At 39.4% G+C, this 22,665-nt stretch overlaps 1 protein-coding gene across 2 annotated transcripts in view; it reads left to right on the top strand.

The window, feature by feature from the left end:
- MYO5A (myosin VA) overlaps positions 1–22,665 on the top strand; it is a 91,207-nt gene that overhangs the window by 58,623 nt on the left and 9,919 nt on the right. The window contains exons 19-31 of one of the 2 annotated variants that reach the window (XM_072346017.1): positions 297–508; positions 1,436–1,592; positions 5,024–5,263; positions 5,743–5,991; positions 7,114–7,207; positions 7,743–7,891; positions 8,632–8,745; positions 10,843–10,986; positions 11,675–11,728; positions 12,284–12,511; positions 15,999–16,099; positions 18,491–18,689; positions 22,358–22,451. In XM_072346017.1, the coding sequence (XP_072202118.1) occupies positions 297–508; positions 1,436–1,592; positions 5,024–5,263; positions 5,743–5,991; positions 7,114–7,207; positions 7,743–7,891; positions 8,632–8,745; positions 10,843–10,986; positions 11,675–11,728; positions 12,284–12,511; positions 15,999–16,099; positions 18,491–18,689; positions 22,358–22,451 (2,035 nt within the window). Of the gene's footprint in view, positions 1–296; positions 509–1,435; positions 1,593–5,023; positions 5,264–5,742; positions 5,992–7,113; positions 7,208–7,742; positions 7,892–8,631; positions 8,746–10,839; positions 10,987–11,674; positions 11,729–12,283; positions 12,512–15,998; positions 16,100–18,490; positions 18,690–22,357; positions 22,452–22,665 lie in introns of both variants that reach the window. The other variant, XM_072346016.1, reaches the window with a different exon arrangement.

The raw sequence follows: 22,665 nt of genomic DNA, 5'->3' as shown, positions 1-22,665 counted from the left end.
TCCATGACATTCACAAACTTTATGGCAATCTTCTTTAAGCAAATACCTTGTTTTATTTCTTTAGGCCCTGCTTGTGACCTTATTATATTAATTTGTTAACAGAATCATACAGAGAAAATACTCTCCTTCACTAGCTAATTCAAGTCTAGATTTACTTTAAATATTCCACAGGTAAATTTGTGTCTTTACTAACAGTACTTTTCATTTAGCCATCATGCCTTTTTTTTCTTCTTTTTTTTTTTTAATCTGCTAACATTTAATGCTATAACTGATCATCTTTTTACCTCTGAAAATAGGACAAGGATAAGTACCAGTTTGGTAAGACAAAAATATTTTTCCGGGCTGGTCAAGTAGCCTATCTTGAAAAATTAAGGGCAGATAAGTTGAGAGCTGCCTGTATCCGCATCCAAAAGACGATCCGAGGCTGGCTGATGAGAAAGAAGTATATGCGTATGAGGAAGGCTGCCATCACCATTCAGAGATATGTCAGAGGGTACCAAGCACGATGGTAAGCAATACTCTGGGGAAAATCCACACTAGCCTCAATTCAGATGCCTTTAAGTAGGACATTTAAATGTGATATATTTGCTCTCGCTTTCTATGCTGGCTGGGAGGAAATGATTTTACAGGGAAATAAAGGAAATTGAATATAATGAGTGTGTCTCTCCTGCCTCTTTTTGACCTTCATAAGAGGACAGTAGCACTGTGGCCAGATGATGCTTAGAACAGTATGTTGTTAGTGAGAGAAGAATAAAACTAATACTAGGAGATATTTCTGCGAGTGAGGTAAAGCAGGACTTCTGGTTAAATTGTCGTTGCCCATTTTCCATGTCCACTCCTGACTGGGTCTGTGCAGCTAGAGAAGTGATTTGTCACCCAGAGTGCAGCTGTAAAGGGAGTTAAGTCAACCAGAGTCATTTGTTTGGATTTACTCTTGAGGGATGGCCCTGCATGAGCCAGAGTAGGAGTGAAGGTGGCATCATTAAAGACAAAATGGTTTTGAAGACCATAAGTATCTACCTTTGAGGAGAGGCTTATGTCATGATGCTTTGCAGTTGTCTTCCAGAGAGGACCAGGAATGAGCAAACATTTTATACAGGGTGAGTTTAGGAGAGGAAGTCTGGAAGCAGAAATAGGTTTAAAGCTGGAGAAAAGGTGTTGAGAAATGAAGTCGAATTTAGTTTGCCAGCTCTATAGCACAGTTTCTAGCAGAAGTGAAAACAACTGGAAAACCTTGAAGGTTTCTGTTTGTCGTTCTGTTGTACTGCTGCTTGGTAAAGTAGCAAGTCAGTATGTGGTACTGCTGACAACACTAGGAAGAAACTGAAGGAAAGAGTGTAGTTCTAAAGAAAGCGAGTAATGTTACAGGATGTAAAAACCAGTATTCAAATACTGAAAAGCAATTACAGGTACTATTGTAATCTTTCTTCCATAGCTATGCCAAGTTCCTACGGAGAACACGGGCTGCCATCATTATTCAGAAGTTCCAGCGTATGTATGTGGTCCGCAAAAGATACCAATGCATGCGAGATGCTACTATTGCTCTTCAGGCTCTCTTAAGAGGTTACCTGGTCAGGAACAGGTACCAAATGGTAAGAAATAATGTTTTAGTCCTTTATTCTAATTTCATTTCCACATACCTTCAGAATGAAGCTGCTCTCTGCTGTCCCCTTGGGAATCTGCATGCTGTTATGCGCAATGCACGAACAGATGGATGGAGAGGTAGCACCTGTAAATTAGAAAGTTCTGATACTGATCAGTGAACTACTCATTTCAGAGGTATTCACGTTGTCATCTGATTTGAATGCCTAGACTTTCCATGCAGTCAGTGAAGCATCTAACAAGGATTTACAGACTTGAGGAGATGTTTTTGTTTGTTATACGGAATGTGGAGGCACTTCAAATAAATACTGAAAATAGATTTGTGTGGATATGCCTTCATGAGTCCAAATCAGCATTGCTCACATCAGTATGCATATATGATGTGGTAGTATTCCTATTCCATTCCTAATTTCAGTGAATCTGTAGAAGCATGTAAGTGTTGAGAGAATATGTGAAGGACATGAATGATGGCATGGAGATACCTGAAAAGAACAGACTAAATCTTTGGCAGATTCTTGGGTTTTTTTGCATTGATGTTGGCTTCATTTTGGAGATAAATTGCTGTAATCCTGCCGTAGTGACACTGATCACATTTTCTTGACTATCTTTGATAAAAAATAAAAATTGTTTTACGGAAATTATAGACCTCCTTTCCAGTGGTTATAGAACTGGAGACAGGATTATGATTCAGATGATTAGGTTACAAAATGCCAGCTTGCATGGCACTTCTCTGTGAGAACGGTTTTAAGTAGTATCCTTACCAGGAAGTTTGAAAACAAACAATCCCTGATTGGAATTTTTGAGCTCTATTTGCTTTGCTTGACTCAGCAATTTTTGAGGGTCTTTGCTTTTTTTTTTTTTAATTAAAATTCTTGGCATCTTCAGTATTAGAAGCCATATTTTATGTAGTAAGATTATATGTGTTTATAACCATAGTCTGACAAATATGACTGCTGACAGATACGACAGTGAGATGCAGGTCACAGAACAATGTGGGCAGGGGCTATCCCTAGGAAAATGGTTCATCTGCAGGAGATGGTTCTGTAGACCTGAAGTTAGTCATGAGAGTGGTATATACCACATCTGTCCTGTAGCATGATTGTTGTACAGATCCATTCTATTCCCTGGTAATAGAAATGGGTCGGTGGGCAGGGTGATGGTGGGTAGGCAGTTGGACTGGATGATCTTGGTGGTCTTTTCCAACCTTAATGATTCTGTGAGTCTGCTGTGTGTTTCTGGAGGGATCTCCATACGAGGTGGTTGTAGTTGCCTGTCAGGGAATTTCCCCCTTGAGCAGTAAATTGTTCACCACAGTAAAACACGAAGTTCACAAGACGGACAGAAGGTGCATTAACTGCATCTGAGACGTGGCATGTAGGTATCACCCTCATAAAGGTGTTATTTTATAAAAGCTGAGATACAGGGATGTCCAGAGACAGAAGCACAAGCTGTGCATGCTGTGCACGCAGAGGTAAACACTTCTGCTCTGAAGTTCATGATGATTGCAGGTGAGTGAAACTGAAAGGTCGTCCTGTGACTGCAACCTTGGCCGAGCTGTGACTGTACATAATATATGGTGCCCGTGTTGGTAGTTAGGATTGTGAAAGGTATCTGTTGTTGTTTTTATAACAGAGGACATGGGTTGGCAGTCACATGACTTACAGAAGGAATTTGAAATGCTTGAATCATCTATTTCACACGTCCTGGAGAAAGCTTCTGCCTGAGCCTTTGCGACGTGCTTGTTTGCTTAAGAAGGAACTTAATTCCTCCAGAACTTTGATATCAGGTTATCAGGTTATATTTTCCAGGAGAAAATACCTGATAAATTAAGTGACTTTTCTGATACTCTCACTGGATTGCATGGGTGTGAGAATTCACTGGCAGATGAGGACCATCCCTGCACAATGGAGGTACTCTATGGGACTTACTGCTTTCACGCTCCAGGTGATAATGCTGTTGCAAGCCAGTTCTATCTTAGTTGTTAGGGCATCTGTGGGTAACATGGAAGACTATTTCAGGGAGCACATATGGTTGAGGGAGGAGTGCTGACTGTGTTGCTTGCAATCAGAAGGACTTTGGTTTTTGACCTTGCTGTAGTTTCTAGGGATCTTTTTCCTTACCAAGTTGTACATTTTAATTGAGCGCTGGTGTTTCAAGTCCTCATTTTTTTCTTTAAAAATGAATGCTAAGGCAGAAAGCTTCTATTTCTTAGAATACTGCCACTTTGCCAGTGAACCTTTCAGATTCATTGATCTGAAAATGTAATGCTTTTAACACATTTCAGTACATTTGCTAAGAAGTATAAAATACAATAAAATTTGATTACAGTACTGGTTTGCTTTACCAGCTTTATGGTAAATCCATGTAAGAATGTGAAATAGTGTGTGATCTTTAAGCTACCAAATCCAGTAAGTAACAGAAGATCTTAAATAGTTTTGCTTTTTAGAGTAAAGTTTGTAATTTGCAGAAGCTTTATTAAATGAACTCTGGTGTTCTCAGAGTCCTGGGAGCCTTGTGGGTTTGCACACGCTCTCCCAGCATAGCTGTGGTCTATGGGAATTCAGTAGCTTCAGACCTGGAGGATCACTGGGTGAATGATCCAGGAACACATGGTAGAATCTTTCTAGTAGAAATATCTGGCTGATTTCTTGATTATTTTTCATTAAAGTGACTTTTAAAAAATAGTTACATCTAATTATTATTATTATTTTTACATCTCAAATCTATAACTGAAATTTCTGCCATCAAATGCATTGGAATTATTACAGTCTAAAATTTCTGATTAAAATAAATAGAGAGAAAAACATTTCTCCAGCTGACAAGTATAAGGAGTGGTAAGCAAAAAGAAAGAAAAGGAAAGAACACGTACTAGAACTTGTACTTCAGTCGTCTTAGGGTACGGCTGTTCTTACTAACAGCTGCTATAATGTGCTCTGGGTCGTAATATGTAATAGCTGCACTGTGTGTCAAGTACAGTGATTTTGTGCTGCGTATTGATGAATTCTGTGCTGCATATATCAATGCTTTTAAGAAGTTTAAAAGTAAAAGAGACAATAAAAAAACCCCATTCTAGTCATCTGGATTGTATTTGTAATCTTGCCAAGAGGTACCATGTATTTTTGTAATTAGCTTCATCTGACATCAGCAAAAAGGAATGCTTGGTTCTTTAACATGTCTCTTGTTCTTTCTTTGCATGTCCTTAATTCTGTTTCCTTTTCTTTTCTCTTGTCTTCCTTATTCATGTCTTCTTTTACTCTTCTATTTTCATTCCAGATCCATTTCTTTTACATTTCCCCAGCAGTTTCTCTTTCCTGACTAAGGCGTCTCTATTTACATCGTCTTTACACCTTTCATTATGGAGTCGATTTAACTGAGCAGGTGTAACTCTAATAACACTTGTGGTGTTTTTTCTTAACTGTAGATGCTTCGAGAGCACAAGTCTATTATTATTCAGAAACATGTAAGAGGCTGGCTGGCTCGAGTGCACTACCGTAGGACCTTGAAGGCAGTTGTTTACTTGCAATGCTGTTACCGGCGCATGATGGCCAAGAGGGAGCTGAAGAAACTGAAGATCGAAGCTCGGTCTGTGGAACGCTACAAGAAGCTTCACATTGGCTTGGAGAACAAGATCATGCAGCTGCAGCGGAAAATCGATGAACAGGTAAAGCTCTGGGAAAACACTTGGCAGTCTTGTATTTTCTTCTGTAGCACTGTGGGCATTCGTTGCAAATCTCTTCTCTGCTGAAGAATGCTGAGAGAAGAGAGAGGCAGACAGCAATTGAACTGAAATTGTAAAACATCTGTTTGTATCTCTCAGAAGCACTGAGAGAAAGCATCTGCTCCTTGAATTTCAGTCCTTCATTGGAAGTACTCCAGTTGTCCAGTTGAAGGGGAACCTGAGATGATCGAGTTTGGTGTTAGTGGGTTCTTTGTTTGATTTTAGTTCAGTACATTATTATGTAAACTTAGAGACTGGACTGTTTTGTCACCTCTTTAAGCAATTCTCCTGCAGAAACAGACTGAAAAGGAGAGAATTGCTCTCTTGTTCCCCTGTCTTGGTGTATTCTGTAAGCAATCAGAAAGCTTCCTTAAACCAGAACTTCTCCAACTGCCTTGATGTCTCCTTTGTGTTTTGCAAAGAACAAAGAGTACAAATCTCTGCTGGAGAAGATGAATAACCTGGAGATCACATACAGTACAGAGACAGAGAAGCTTCGAAGTGATGTGGAGAGGCTTCGGATGAGTGAGGAGGAAGCTAAGAATGCAACCAACCGTGTTCTCAGCCTTCAGGAGGAGATTGCCAAGCTCCGGAAGGAGCTGCACCAGACTCAGACTGAGAAGAAGACAATTGAGGAATGGGCAGACAAATACAAAAATGAAACTGAGCAGGTAAGAATGCAGTCCCAGGTGCATGAGCAGATGTACAGATGCCTGGTGTCCACTCACGTTTTGCCCAAACTTAACTGCTTTGGTTGTATGTCTGATACTTTAACAGTATTTTTAGTTAGTGTTATAGCTGTACGACAGTAAATAGGCTTGATGCCTAAATAATTGCACCTTTGCTTGAAGAATATGGTAAATTTATGTACTGTGTGTAAATACATGTACTCAGTCTAGTCAGATTTTTATATTTAAAGAATTTGCCCGTCTGAATACCTAAGCTTACTCAATTAGTGCAAGACAGCACATCGTACAAAGAAATCATTTTACCTACCTAGAGAGTACAATTGTATAGATGTCTGAAATCAGTTCCATACACTGTATTCAAAGAGTACCTCCTTACATCTTGTCTAATTTAAATAATTAGGCTGCTGAGCTCACGTATATATGGGCACTCTAGTTCAGCAGGTTTTGACTTACCCCATATCTTTGCTTTAAGTACAAATGTAGCAAACAAGTTGTTCACTATCGCAGTTACTTGTTGATATGGTGCAAGTTTTGAGTATTGGAAGGGCCGTTCTGTCATCATGTGGTGCTGCCATGATGCATTTCAAGACTAGTTAAATGAAAAGAAAAAAATATTATTTGATTAAACAGAGTGAATCTGATGTATCTGTAAGCAGAGACAAATGAGTTACTGGCAGACCTGAGTGTAGTTGAAGGGGCACAGCTTTTGGGTGGATGTTAGATTACTGTGTTAACAAATGCAAGGGAATGTACAAGAGAACAACCAGATTTGTTCCTGTTTTAGGAATGTATGTTTAAGAAATGAATTACATCTTTGGGACTGCACTGGAAAATGTTATGGCATAAAGGAGTGGTCTAAGGCAGTTTCAGCATCTGATCAGAAATGGAACAAATGTAGAATGAATGGCTGAATTTGAAGTGGGGTGTATATAAGGAAGTAATTTGAGAAATGAAAATGTCACAACTTGGCTCACAGATTTCATTCTCTGAGGGGCCATTAAAAGCCTAAATGTTTGAACTCTTACAACAAGGATGTAATTGCTGTTGGAGCTGCTGATGGAAGATTAAGTGCATTCTCAGCCAGATATTTTATTATCTCTCCAGCTGGTGTCGGAACTGAAAGAGCAAAACACGTTACTGAAAACAGAGAAGGAGGAGCTGAACCGCCGCATCCATGACCAAGCAAAGGAGATAACAGGTTTGTGTTGTTCTCTTTGCTCAGATTTTCACTTCATGTTAGCTTGTAAAGTGACACTACTGACTAAATTGGGCTAATCTGCTGTACTTTGTATTCCTTATTAGATTAATAGTTTAATGTTGTAAGAACTCTCATATGTCAGAAGTATTTACTGTTTGAGTTTCTGATAGTGAGTTTGAGATCTTTTTGGTGAGGATTCTCGCTGCAAAATGTTACTTTATAAAAGAAGGCTCTGATGTTTGAAAGCAAATGTTGTAGTCCCTTTGTAGGCAGAGACTTGTGCCTGATGCTTTTCTTGTTAGAAGATGTAAGTCTGAGCCAAAATTTCTGAGCCCTACCAGCTGCTGTTGTAACTGCTACTACCACTGTGCAGACAGCAGCCAGAAAACTGTAGCTCTGGATGTCAGGGTTATGATGGAGGCAGCTGTGATGAGGAGTGTTTGATTTGTAGAACAGCCCTATACCTACAGGATGGATGAGCTGCATATTAGGTAGGACTGTAGTTCTCAGTTTGGGTTCCTGTTCTCTGTGACAGAGACAATGGAGAAGAAGCTAGTGGAGGAAACGAAGCAGCTGGAGCTAGACCTGAATGATGAAAGGTTACGGTATCAGAACCTGCTGAATGAGTTCAGCCGCTTGGAGGAGCGGTACGATGATCTCAAGGATGAAATGAACTTAATGGTGGTAAGTGGCTAACTGTGTGAAATCAAAAGCTGTTCACAAGTGTGTTTAAGCAGAATCTATGGGTGTAATTTAGTAACTGACTGCTCTCAACTATCCGGTTTTTACCTACAGCTGAAAACAAAGTTTGCTGTTTTAGTTCTTGATTGAATTAGATTTGCTCAGGCAAAGCAAATGTATTTAAAATAGTTGATTTTTTTTTTTCTTCATTTATTTTCATTTTTGTGGTAAAAGACTAAATTTCTTCTTGGTCTTTGCTAGGGGTAATGCATATGCCCTCGACCCTTACTTTGCCCTGAAGTTATTCACACGTTTGTACCACATTCAGCTAGTATTAAATTTTTGGCAGCTCTAGGAATATTATATATGGCAGGAGGAAAAAATGTTCCTCACTCCAGTGTCTGGAAATCTAAAGAATTGCTGCTCGTGTTTTTCTACGCTGCCTGAACCTTTCCTGTAAAATGAGTTTTTCTTTCCCACAAAATGCTACGTTGCTACTTGATTCTGCTTCCTGCAGCAATGCTTGTTAGCATAGCATCTTACCTGTCCACATAGATTTGTTTGTGAACTGCTTCTTATAGACTTAAGTGGCACAAGAGACCAGAATCAAAAACATTTACTTGTAAATTGTGATAGCTGTGGAGGAATACCAAATATATTACAGGCTCACTTATAGGTATGAAGAGACAGTCACAGGAAAAGAAAACATACAGTGCTAATGATTTGCTTAATTTGAACTCCAGAGCATCCCCAAGCCTGGACACAAAAGAACGGATTCAACTCACAGTAGCAATGAATCTGAATATACTTTTAGCTCTGAGATCACAGAAGCAGAAGACTTACCACTGAGGACGGAGGTAATGTTAAAAAAACCCAACCATTGATGAATGGTTGAGTTCATTCCTATCCCTTTTTTGTGTGTGTATGTGCTTGTGAACACTATATATCGAGAAATCTAATGTTAAGCGTGTCCTGTTTCCGTTTCCTTTTTGAGAATAGCTCATTCTGTAGTTAGCTGTAATCCTATTTAAAAAGGCTTTGTGAAAGAGTACTTTGAATTCTTCTGCATCACAGAACATGCAGACTAAACACCTGGTCCTCCAGTTTTGCATCTGTAAAAACGTTTGCCTGCCAGTGTTTATAAGCACAAGCAGCTTTTCAGCACAAAGTAGGAACACGAAAAACCAATGAGATTTCCTGAGAAGTCTGTATGCCATATATTTCGAGGATTAAAAGAGACAAGGTTGCAGGCTGCACTCTTAGGATGTTCAAGTAATGCATTCCCTGTTTGGGGTGAAAACCTCACATTGATTTGTTTTTCCTCCGTTTCATACAGACAAATAAAACTTAATATTTAATCATATAATCCTCTCTAATGAATGATAGCCATGAATAATTGTGTTGCATCTCCAAGCCATTCACTGTATATTCCAAGACAACTGTAGATTTTATCCCCTCTCAGTCGCACAGGAGTGGGACTACTAACACAGCAGCAAGCTGTCAGGTTTGTGCTCTAACTGTGCTTGGTAGTTGGCAGGTGCTAAGTTACTGTGTGCTTACCAGAGATTTTTATAACTGTGAGCCATCACAGAGCTCCCTCTCTCTAGGTTAGTTATCTCTGTGATTTGTTTTACAGGCTGTTTTTGAAAGCAACTACAGAAAATGATTTTCCACAAGGGGTGCGAACACCACGATGCATTCATGCTGATGTATCTTTCACAATTTGCCTTCTCATTTACACTTTTCACCTTGCAAAATTATTTCAGGAAGATGCTTCCATCTTTATAGTCAGTCAAGAAAAGGACAGTGCAACTGCGTGTGATTGGATCTTACATACAAGCCAAACAGCATCTTTTCTTTCGGCTAACAGACTTATGTAATTGTTATTCTAGAGCCAGTTTTGGTGGGGTTTTTTTGTTGTTTTTTTTTTTTAATCATAAATGGGAAAAGAAAAAGTAACAGTAGCATGAATAAGTGCAGCACTGGGAAGACTAAATCTATATTCTCTTTAAAATATGCTGTTAATTTTAAGGGTGCAATGATACAAAACCATAGCACAAAAACAGACACCAAGTCATTATGAAACAATAAAGCCAGCAACCTGAAAGTCCATTTTCTTTTTCCTGAGCTGCCAGTGTAGTTTATGAGCCTTCCTCTCAACGGTGAGAGGAGATGAAGTAGAAATGGCTGTGCTTGCTTATCTGCTAAGTCATTATTATTAATTTCTAGTTCCTTTTCTAGGCTTCAAAATTTTATGGTACACTTCACAGTAAATGCTTTAATCTTCTTGCTATATGAAGTACAAAATGGCTGATGAACAGTTTTTTATGGACCTTCAGATGGCAAATGCTGGTCCTTACCCAGAAGATGGTGAGAAAGCTAGTGGATTAGTCCCAGAACAGGCTGTTTAATTAGCATAAGAAAAGGAAAAAGGCATAAAATATATCTTCTAGTGCCTTTTTATGTCATCCCACTAAATTACCTTGGTTAATCATGGATCTAAATCTATACAAGTCAGAGAGAGTTCTCTGTATCTGATAAACTCACGGGAGAGAGAATTTGAAATGGGGGGAAAAAACAGGAAAAGCATTGGTTTACAGTTGCTTTCCAAATGATTCTAACCACGGATGTTTTTTTCTCCTTCCCCCTCCAAACAAGTAAGATTAAAAGGTATGCTTAATTATAGACCGCTCTCTGCTAGATCATCCCTGGTGCTTCCTTTTGCTAGGCTGTAGGCTTAGATATGTTTTATGCGAGTAGATCCTTTTTTAAAATAGCATTCTGACAGCTGATGAAATGTTTTAGATGCCAGTAGCAAACTCTCAGAATCAAGTAACGTTTCTGTGTGTTATTTCTTTTCCCCAGTCTGTTTTCCCTTTTTTACTCACAGTAGTGCTTCCTTTTGCTGTGGGAGTGGAATACGTCTTGACTTCCCTCTGTTCTTCCTAAAGCAGGAGCCAAGTGAGAAAAAGGCACCACTGGACATGTCTCTGTTCCTCAAGCTGCAGAAACGGGTTACAGAGCTGGAGCAAGAAAAGCAATCCCTGCAGGATGAACTGGACAGAAAGGAAGAACAAGCTCTTCGTGCCAAAGCTAAGGTGGACTCCTTCTAGCTGATCAAATGCTGACTCCAGAATATCCCTGGTGAAATATCAGCTGTGCAAATGCTGACAGGCTTTTACTAAGTCCTTATCTTTCCCTAGTACTTGCTTTATTTTACCACATGCTTTATACCTGGTACTTAGTACTGTCAGTACTTAGTACTAGGTAACCAAATGCGCTGGGACTTTGGTGTTTTGTTTATTGATGAATAAAAATATCACAACCAACTTAAATGTTGGGGAGAATAAGTAATTGGTAATTTTACATGGAATAGGAAGTGCTTAATCAATGCCAGAGTGCTGAGATAAGACAAGCTTGCTTAGCAGAATTTTAATTGTAATTCTCTGAAATGACCTCCTTAAGTATTCATAAATATGTTGAACTAGTTTTGCCATTTGTTTTCAACAGTGAATATCTTAAATGTTCTGGCACTCATTGTGCTCTGTAACTGTGACAGGTACACGATGTTATTTACATTAACCAGTTCTATTTCTTAAACACACAATTAAGTGAGACCATACCAGTATTCAGCTTGAAGTGCTCAGCAGTACCAGAATGAGTGTTTTCCAGTTCTATAGGGAAAAGTTTTCAGCTCCATTTCCTTTTCCTTCCCCAGCTGTAATAAGGGATAGAAAGGATTGCTTGTTCCTTTGTTTTTTCACACTAATCTGTGTTCTTTCACAGGAAGAGGAAAGGCCTCCAATAAGAGGTGCAGAGTTGGAGTATGAGTCACTCAAGGTAAATCTAAGGAGTTCTTTGTTATTTTCTAGTGAGAATATTACCACCAATTATATGTGCTGGCGTAGTACGTTACATCAGCTCTGCTGTTTCAGAATATTGGCTAGAAAAACTAGAATTAAAATTCCCCAAGAAGTGTTTTGCTGTAAGACTGCCTTTTTTTTGAGATGGAGAGTGTACGACTGGGGCTTAGTGCAGCTTGCAGGTGAATTTAAGCAAAGATGGAGTGATAAATATAGCTGTGTATTCTAGACATGTTCTTCAAATTGATGCATGCCTTAGGCCACTAACAATTAAAATATTTCTTAATAACCCTGAATGATGCAGGACCTTCTTAGCCTTTTGGTTGCTGTTTGTTGGGATTGTTTCTTTTTTCCCTTCAAATCTACACGTACTACCATACACATGTGTGGGTTCAGTCTAATGGTAGCCCTGTCTGTGAAATCCTGTTGGGCATACAGCTGGGGGCAGGGGAAGGACTGTTGGATTTGGTGCAGTTGCTCAGTGTTTCTGCCGTACTGCTGGCTGATGGAATTGTCTCCATTGTTTTTGCAGCGTCAGGAGCTTGAATCTGAGAATAAAAAACTAAAGAATGAATTGAATGAGCTGCAGAAGGCCCTCACAGAAACACGATCTCCAGAGGTAACTGCTCCCGGCGCTCCAGCATACAGAGTCCTTCTGGATCAGCTGACTTCAGTAAGTGAAGAACTGGAAGTACGCAAGGAAGAAGTGCTGATCCTGAGGTCTCAGTTGGTTAGCCAGAAAGAGGCCATTCAACCCAAGGTAAATACCAGTCAAGAGTTTCACTGGGGTAGTAAAGTTACATTGTGTAACTGGCGTGCCTTATTTAATTCATCAGCCTGCTTGAAAAGGCAGAAAAACGTATCTACGTTTCAAAGCCTTTCTAAGTGTTAGCTGTTCATCCATTACTAGTGCACAAATTGCAGCCATCCAAATTGGGAGACTGTTAATAAACCAACCTTGGGCTTATCTGCCAGCATCTCATGAAGATATACAGATCATAGCAGGCTGTCAAATACAGACTGTCTGGCCAGGATCTCCCCAGACTCTTTTAATGATGTGGAAATTTGGAGCAGTATTGTATTTCTAGAGAGTTATGTAGTTTCACTGGGAAATTTACTATGTTGTCCGGAATTAATAGTTCAGAGGAGGTGCAATGACCAATTTCTGCTAAATCTAGGTGGGCTCATAAAGGACAGCACACAAAAAAACAGTAAAAGTTTATAAAGTTAACCTATGAAGATATATGAAATCCACATTATTGCCTGATAGGTGACATGTTTTATGAAGAATAGATCAGGGAGTGTATTTTCTAAGAAATAACAATAAAATAAAACTATAATTCTGATGAGATACTTAGTAAAGTAATAGCTTTGAAAGTTATTTAACTTGAAAGGGTGTCAGATAAACTAGTAACTAATCTGTTCCATTGAACTGAACTCTCTGGCGTTTATAACTGCAGCAGGGAATTAACAGGTACACTTTCTCTTTCCTTCATTTACTGCAGAAATGTGTTTGTATTTGTCCAAAATCAGTTGAAAGTCTGTGATGCATGAAGGTGTACATACTTTGTTTCAAATGATTAATTATAAAGCAAACAAAACTCATTTTCCTATGATATTTTTAGCATTATAAATGAATTCTTGAATAGGAATCCTTGAATAACTTATTCTCAGTGATGCTGGGACCAAATTGTTTTTGCATTAGTGATGAGGGAAGGTGACCAGTGGGACAGCTAACAGCCAATTTACGTATCAGATTGGACAGCTGCAGCTTAAACAGAATTTTCTAATGTTTTGTTTCTCTTCTTTCTTGCCTACCAATTTGATTGCCAGGAGGACAAGGTACATGTTATTTTCTACAGTTGTTAACCAGAACTATTTAATGCTATCAAACAAACAAACAAACAGTGACAAATACTTGAGCTATTCTTTCCCTGCCTCTCATATGTAGCCTACATATATCATAGAATCATAGAATGGCCTGGGTTGAAAAGTACCACAGTGCTTGTCTAGTTCCAACCCCCCTTGCTATGTGCAGGGTCGCCAGCAACAAGACCAGGCTGCCCAGAGCCACATCCAGTCTGGCCTTGAATGCCTGCAGGGATGGGGCATCCACAACCTCCTTGGGCAACCTGTTCTAGCACATCACCACCCTCCAAGTGAAAAACTTTCTCCTAATATCAAACCTAAACCTCCAGTCTCAGTTTAAGACCATTCCCTCTTGTCCTATCACTATTTACCCTTGTAAACAGCCATTCCCCCTCCTGTTTATACGCTCCTTTCAAGTATTGAAAAGCCACAATGAGGTCTCCCCAGAGCCTTCTTTTCTTCAAGCTAAACGAACCCAGTTCCCTCAGTCCTTTCTCATAGGACAGGTGCTCCAGCCCTCTCATCATCTTAGTGGCCCTCTTCTAGACCTGCTCCAAGAGTTCTGTGTCTTTCTTGTGCTGGGGGTACCAGACCTGGATGCAGTACTGTAGATGGGGCCTCACAAGAGCTGAGTAGAGGGGGACAATCACTTCCCTATCCCTGCTGGCCACCTTTTTTAATGCAGTCCACAACACAGTTGGCCTTCCGGGCTGTAAGCACTCAATGCCAGCTCATATCCAGCTTCTCATCCACCAGGACCCCCAAGTCCTTCTCTACAGGGTTGCTCTCAGGGTGGTCTTCCCCCAGTTCTTGTAAATACCTGGGATTGCCCCAACCCAAGTGCAGCATGTTGCACTTGGCCTTATTGAACCTCATTAGGTTTTCATGGGCCCACTTCTCCAACCTGCCCAGGTCCTATACTTTGCTTTTATTGAAAAACCATTCTTGTTATCCCTTTCTTTTGTCCCCTGTATCCACCTTCCCCTTCTGCACAAGGAAAGAAGTTGCTTCAAAACAAACAGATTTAACAACTATGCACTGTTGGTTTATGTTAAGCTGGACATGTAAGGAAAGATCCTTGAATCAGTCTGGTTGGCTCAATCAGTGTATCTTGCTGAATGTGTTTGAAGAGCAGGAGCAGGACTGTGATTTAGAAATCAGATCTCTACAGCAAAATCTATACATTTCACAAAAGAATTCCTTGATAGGAAGGATTACTTTATAGTGTTTGTTACCTTTGACATGCAGTGAACGCAGGCAGGACTTGAGTTGTGATCTGCAGATACTACACAGGAATTGTTGAATGTTTGATCAGAAAATTTATTTGAGCATAGAGTATTTAGGAAAATGGGGAACCAAACTGACTTTAAATGAGGGCTGCTAAGTGTTACAACTTTAGCAGTTAGAGTATTTTTGAGGATATAAGAGTAACTAGCATTTTTTCCTTCAGCGCAGAAGTAATAAATACATGTTGCTAAGGCAGTATTGGCAGATGAGTACAGTATTTTTACTGTGTAATGAAAGAATTGTAGAGAACTGACAAAGACCTCACTGTAATCTCGGGAATCATTTTTTGAGCGGCTTATATGTTTTATTGGTTTTCATAATAGATAACACAAATGGTATCAGGCATAAGAGAGCTGTTCTCCAAAACTTACGTCTAAAAGTTGTTCCTTTGAAAAAATTTGACACAGGAAAATAGCACTTAATTGTTTCGAAAGTCAAAAGGAAAAGTCAGAATTACAGCTCTTAAATTCATTAGATCACTGTGGTAATTATCCATGGCAATGACTAGGATTAGACTGGCCTAGCTGACTGCAAACACTGATTATTTATTTCAGGATTTACTGAAGGCAAAAGTGCCATAGTAACATTCAAAACTGAAACAAAAATGGTATTTTGATGTTATCCAGCTTAAACAATTTCCAGTCCTTGTAAATTATTGCCTGCTTTGTCAGAGCATTGAAAATACATGAAGACTTTATTTATGAGATTCAGAAATAAAATCTAAAATAGAATTAGGCTATATTTGTAAACTTGCTGCAAAATTATGCTGCTTGAATTTCAGTACGCAGTAATATCAAACCAAATGCAAATCCACGATTTCATTTCCTTTTAGATGATTAAGAAAAAATGGAACAAGGTTAACAGATGTACCCACTCAGTAGATAGATATTTCAACATGTTGTATGCAGTCATTTAAAAAGATGTACCGAGTAGCTGTAGTAGTTACAGACCAAACTCTTGCTCCTGAAGTACCCAAACTCCCTTTCGCATGTAGCTTGAGTAGGGTCCCATGTGAGTAACGTGACAAAAAGATGGATTCAAAGAAATTTACATTGTTAAATTTACCCTGGAAATCCTCATTCTTTTTCCAGAATACCATGACAGATTCTACTATCCTCTTGGAGGATGTGCAGAAGATGAAAGACAAAGGGGAAATAGCACAGGCATATATTGGACTGAAGGAAACAAACAGGTACATGTTCTCTATATTTCATTTACATGCATTTGTAGTGGGGGCTATAATTTGATTTGATTAGTGAAACTGCTATGTACAACATTTGAAAGGATTAAGAAACAATGAGGACATGTCAAATCATGATTCTTGGACTTGCACCTTCTTAGCATTTAATTGACTGACTACATTGCTCAATCTGGGTTCTGTTCCACATGCTGTTTTACAAACGTTTGTCCAGTAGTACTCATGGTAGTCTGTCATAATATGTATATTTTAACAGCATGAAATGCTGTAACCACTTTGGCTAATACCACAAGCTAAATTTCATCACTGGGAAGAAATACATATAAACAGGAGAGGTATTTCTCCCAGTTGTTTTAGAGAATTGTTTCTTTCTCTTTTATTGTAACTATAATTTAGTATGTAATGTCCTTGATGTGTCATCTCATCACCATCATGTATCTCTCTTGTATTTTTTTAAACACTTTTCTTGGAAGGCAATCTCCCCAGGACTATCATATGCTGAATGAGGACGGAGAGCTTTGGCTGGTTTATGAAGGGTTAAAACAAGCCAACAGGTTACCAGACTTCTCAGAATGGTTTTCTCTTTATTTGCGTCTTCTCTTCTAGCTAACCGTGCCCCTTGCTTTGGCTACAGTATTTCTTTTTGCTTACAAAAAAATCTTTGTTGGATTTTCCTCAAAGTTAGTTGCCGAAGTTTTTGGCTTTCCACATGATGTTATTTGAGAAGCTGAGATGGTGGCAACAAAGAGTAGGTAATTCTGAAGAATACCTGCACAAAAGTAGACTGTAAAATGCCAGAAGATCTTCAAGGGGAGGTTGTTTTTTTTTAACTACGTATTATTTGTCTGTCTTTATGTTGGGTATCAAAATTAATGTCAAAATAATTTCAGCATTCTCTTAACTTCTGAATAGTTATGTCTTGCTCTGTTTGTTCTGACTTGGGTTCAGTAAATGTAACATTATTTTCACACACCTCTCTATGCAAGATTCAGAGTGTAACAGACAAGAAGGAGGCCACATGCAGAGAAGCAGTTGTTAGTTCATTGTGGTGCTGGCCAGACCTTGGTACAGTCACTGTGGCTGCTGCAAAGCTGCATGCTGGTCAGGTCATTGGGCAGCTCTCCTGGTTAGGAAACGCAGTTCTGGTCTGTGTGTGTGACTGGGCCTCTGTAACGTATCCTAGACTTCCAAAACAATCCTTAGTCATGTCTTGGCACAACAGCTTTGCAGTGCTGATTTTCTTAAATATACACATTTGGTAGCAGTAACTACAGAAGGAGCTATTTTGCAGTGAGCGCTACTAACTGAAGTCTTTCCTTTCCTTGTGCTTACGAATTCTAAACCTAACACAGTCTGTGAAGGTGTAACTTAGAACAAGTGTTCTGCAAAGCAGAACACTTGAGTGAGAGTGAGCATTCCACGCCTCTTCCTTTTTGTCCTAGCACTGTAGAGACAACAGGTTTTGTATTAATGGCAGAGCAATGCAGGTAAATGACTATTTGCCCTCGTGTGCTTGATCTGTCTGGTTACTAATAAATGTGGCTGCCTAATGCATATTTAAACCCTGAAAGATTGTCTAATTGAACACCAGCAGTCTCCAGTAGTGTCATTTCCTGTGTGTGTATTTATGAAATAATGAGTCAGAGCTCTTGAACAGTGCCTTGCAAACATGAGTTAATCCACACAGCACTGCTTTGAAGGAGGCTCTTGCATCTTATCCCCATTTCACATAAGAAGAATTTGAGACGTGATTTGCCCAAGGGAAAAAAGAGAGTCAGTGGCAAGGGTGAAACAGTGCTCCTGGATCCCAGTCCTGAGTTTGGTTCTTTAGTTAAACATTCCTGCACAAGTAGCAAGCCCTGTGATTCTGTGACAGGCCTCTTCAAAATATTTACTTTAATGTAAGACCATGAACCTTATTTATTATTAATTGCAGTTGAATGGTTTCTGACTGAACAGAGTTAACTCTAAAAAGATTTTCCTTTGTTAATATTGCAGGAACATAACTTAGGTGTTTAGGCTGTCTTCATTTTACACAGTTGATATGATTTGGGTAAAGCCTCTCTCGCCCCTTTACAAACAGGAGCGGTCTTTGAAGGCATAGCAATACATTCCTTGCCTCATTCTCAGCAGTACCACGCACAGTATGTGCTCCATCACAAAGGAGATGCAAAGCGTTGTCACAATTAGATTCTCTCCACTTTTTGATCACACAAACTTAATTTAATTAGAAGGCATACTGAAGGGTTTAAAGAGTACTCTGCCTTTTTCATTTTCCTTTGCAAGCCGTGGCTAATTGTTCCTGAGCAGCAGCTAAACTCCCTCTGAGAATTTGGGATGTGTCTTACTAAGTGTGATCTTACAACTGCTGCTCAACTTCTTCAGGCTGCTGGAGTCTCAGCTGCAGTCGCAGAAGAAGAGCCACGAGAATGAGTTGGAGTCACTGAGAGGTGAGATCCAAAGTCTGAAGGAAGAAAACAATCGCCAGCAGCAGCTCTTGGCACAGAATCTGCAGCTGCCCCCAGAGGCCCGCATTGAAGCCAGTCTGCAGCATGAGATCACCCGGCTGACAAACGAGAACTTGGTAAGGGCAGTGATGTTGTTGGAGCAGTCATGGAGTCTTACAAGCTTGTCTGTGCCTGTAAGTTCTCATTGGTTTTCAGATGGCAGCCTCCTGTAAAAGACGGCTGCTTGAGCACAAGGAATTCTGGTTTTTTTTAGATGAGTTAATGCAAGAAAGAAACAAATGACTACTGGTTAAGTCGTGTTATTTTGAGGAATGTGTTAGTTTGTGGCACAGAAAAAGCTTGTGGATCTCAGTCTAAGGGTGCTGGTTTCGACTAATGAGATTAATCATTCCTAAATAGAATCATGGATATGCATGGAACTTTGAAAAAATATTATTGGCTTGCAGTGATGTTAACTCTGTTAACACTGTTAACTCTGAAATGTTATTTTGTTGAAAAATGCTGATGTAGTTCTTTAATTCTTCAGTGTAGCTTTTCTTCCCCTTTCTCTCCGTGCCTGAAGCCACCTGAGTGATGCACTGTGTTATGAGTATTCAGTGTTTTATTCCAGAAAAAGAAACTTGGTTACAAGTTACTTGGCTGTTTGGTGTTCCTTGTTCACTGTACCACAATTCTGTAGGAAGGAGAAGTCAGGTGAAACAGCTTTTCCTCTGAAGGCTTTTATTTGTCATATATGAGCTAGTTCATTTCTGGAGAAATCTTCAGCCCATGCTGAAAAACCATCGTCTGATCACTGCTTATTAGCTTGGGAGTTCCTCTGTATAATTTCTTCTTTGTAGTAGAATGCACCAGGCTACGTAGTTTGCTCTGAAAGTAGTGCCTCCTATTTATTTCCATGGAAACTACAACAAATTACAAATAGCACAATAGCACTGTTTGACAGAGCAGATTTGCAGCTACAAAACACCATTTTTCAAGAGTCAACACCATTAGCTATGCATTTTTTGCCAGCAGTAATGAACAAGAGCCTGTGTGCTGTGCTCGTAAAAGTCTGCAGCCATGGAGGAGACCTGCTGTGTCACAACTGCAGTGAATTAGTTCTAACCCTTTGCTTCGTATGTACTTCCATGTCAGACACCATTCTGTCAGACTGCCCCTCTGCTGCCATCTGTCCCATGGCAACAACATGTAATGAAGTACTGGTAGGAAGGTTCGGTCTCTACTGCCATACCACCAACCTCTGACATCATGGGCTAACGTCATAAAATAAGAGGCATTACTTTTGGAGCAGCCATTGTATTTCAGGGAGAAAATTCAGAGTGCCATTGCTTTCTCTAAACAAGCCAAGGTGCTATTTAGGGAGTCTTCTTTGCTTATATATGTTACAGAAGTTTTCATTGTAAAGCTGTTGTGTTAGTACTGAGGTTTAGAGCAATTGCCAGTTCAGCTTAATAGCTCTTAGAAAATTGATTGAAAGTGTGTTATAAATATATCTCAGTAGTAACTGACTCCTACTGGAAAAGGTAAATGGTGAACGTTTCCATCTCGGATAGCTCCCTCCTGCTGCTTAGTCGTGTTCTGAGCTTTAGCCTTTTTTCCACCAAGAGAGTCACTCATTGCATTCTGAATTCCAAAGACAACAGAGTCATGCAATTACATCCCAGAGGAGATTTCTTTCTATACAAATGCAGTGAATGTAATTTTACTTGTTAAATACAGACTCAGTATTTCACTGCAAACATTTGAGTATTGCAAATCTGTTCCAAACTGGGAATAGGCTTCTTTTCCAGCCCTAACCCCAGAGTACAAATAATTTACAGGTTTCCCAGACGTGATGTTAGGCTGACAGTACTTACTGCATCCCAAATTTATTAGCATAGGGACGTGTTCTTTCCAAAGCCTTGCAAAGATTCTATCCCAGACTTTCACAATATTATTATTGCCTATTTTTTAAAGATCTGACTTCTGTGCCTCATCTACATTAGCTTCTGTCTGGGAAGAGCTGCAGTCAGCACCACACCTGAGAACTAAACTACTTCAAATTAGAGATCCTTGATCTTTCATTAATCTGATTGCATTTATATAGTGCTAAATGAAGTATTAGTGCCTGAAAAGAGAGGGGGAAAAACAATCCTCTACCTATTTTTGCAGTTTTATGAGGAGTTGTATGCAGATGATCCCAAGAAGTATCAATCGTACCGGATTTCCCTTTACAAACGGATGATTGTATGTAGATCACATAAATCCTGCTTCTTTGTTGTCTCGTTTGCTATTTCTGGAGCACTAATTGAAAAGCAGGCTGCCTCCCTTTCTGCCTTCCAAAGGAAATCCCCTGCAGAGAGCTTCATGATGCCAATTATATCCTTCACCGCTTTTTTTGTTAGTCTTAGTGTCCTCTGTGTCATCTGTGTCCCTTTTTGACGCACAGTTTTGCTACTAATATGTCCTGCTCTCTGAGCAAAGCAGTTTCTTTTTGAATTCTACTTAATTCTGCCTCTGCGCCCTGAAAAGGAGGTACGTGATGCAAAAGATGCTCAATTTTCAGGTCCACTCTTTACTTTAAAACTTCAACATGTTTAAATTCAGCTCAGCAAAATAGAGGCATGATCATACAGATACTTCTAAGGTCAATAATGCCTGCAAACATAAGTTGCCAAATCATAGCTTCAGTGTTTTTTAAGATCTCCTTACAGTGCTGACAACTGGTGCAAATAAATACGTCCGAATCAATATGCTTATAGAGATCTGTAATTAATATTCTTCAGAAGTGTGAAATCTGAAGGATAGAATTGGAAATATTAAAAATAATTTAACTGCATAATAATAAAAAATGGTAAACAGAGGTAGCAGCATACCTGAACTTGAAGGAATATGATTTACGAGATTCCAGAGCTCACTGAGATGTGACATCTGTTTAATTTGTATAGTGGAGCCACAGTGCTTTTAGGAAAGGTGCAGTGATACTTCTAATGCAGGGAGCTCGTGGTCACCTGTGTTCTTATGAGTGCAATGAAGGATCTACTTAGAATAGTACATGTTTTAAAAGCTTATTTTGAATGCCTGCTGTGGAATGGCTTTCTGATTTTTTGAAATATTCAAAGATTTCTGGGGAGTGTTCCTTTGAAAGAAAAATACTGCTTTATTGCAATAATAGGGTTTTTTAGGTGCCAGGTGTTGTTTGATCGCAGAATACAAAGACGATTCTTTTAAGACCCCAGTTTCAGTGTAAGGGAATGTGAGAAATGCGATGATGCTAAATGATAGAGAGCAGTGTAAGATATGTCGTATGCTGAATGGTTTATGATTTTGGTGGATTTGAAGGCAAGTTAAGTTCTTTTTGCAGATATTCATTTTATAAGACTATGAAAGAGATAAGTTTGAATAACGAGTCAGTCCTGAAGGCATGAGTAAACGATGCAGAAGTACAGGACGGCTGTTAAATAATAAAGAAAGTCATGTCAGTGAGGCGTTTGGAAGAGCAAGGAGGAAGCATTAGGGAGATGTGTTTGCAGCAAAATGGCTTTTGCCTTGAGAACTGACCTAGTTTTGAGTGTTTGCAGAGTATACCTGCCTAAGAGCTTTGCCTTTGTTGTGCTACACAACTTAATAACATTTGCAATATTTGTCTTGTGTTCTAGGCAGTGTACCAGCTTTTAAACCTCAGCCAGCGGATGGCAACACTGTTCAGCTTTCCTCACCACCTTGCAGATTCTAACAGCGCTGATGTTCTGTCACAACATGGCATTTTCTTATATCTTAATCTGCCTCTTGTTTTAATTTGCAGGATTTAATGGAACAACTTGAAAAGCAAGACAAAACTGTTCGCAAGTTAAAGAAGCAATTGAAAGTATTTGCTAAGAAGATTGGTGAACTTGAAGGTACTATTATATTATGAGAGAAAGATCTTGTTTTGCGTTTTGTGATCCCACTGTCATTATATTTAGCTGTCTTAGTGGCAAGGAGGGTGTGAGGGCTCCAGCAGCGTTAGCTTCTGCAGATTGATTCCAGGAACAGGAGATCCACTCAGGGCTCCCTTTGTTCCTTTATAAAGCTGCAGAAGATTTGTCATCATTTGAAAGCAGTGAGTAAAAG

This window comes from Excalfactoria chinensis, chromosome 10 (assembly GCF_039878825.1).
Source record: "Excalfactoria chinensis isolate bCotChi1 chromosome 10, bCotChi1.hap2, whole genome shotgun sequence".
Taxonomy (NCBI): domain Eukaryota; kingdom Metazoa; phylum Chordata; class Aves; order Galliformes; family Phasianidae; genus Excalfactoria; species Excalfactoria chinensis.
The sequence above is the reverse complement of the archived record's forward strand: the minus strand, read 5'-3'. Positions and strand labels throughout refer to the sequence as shown.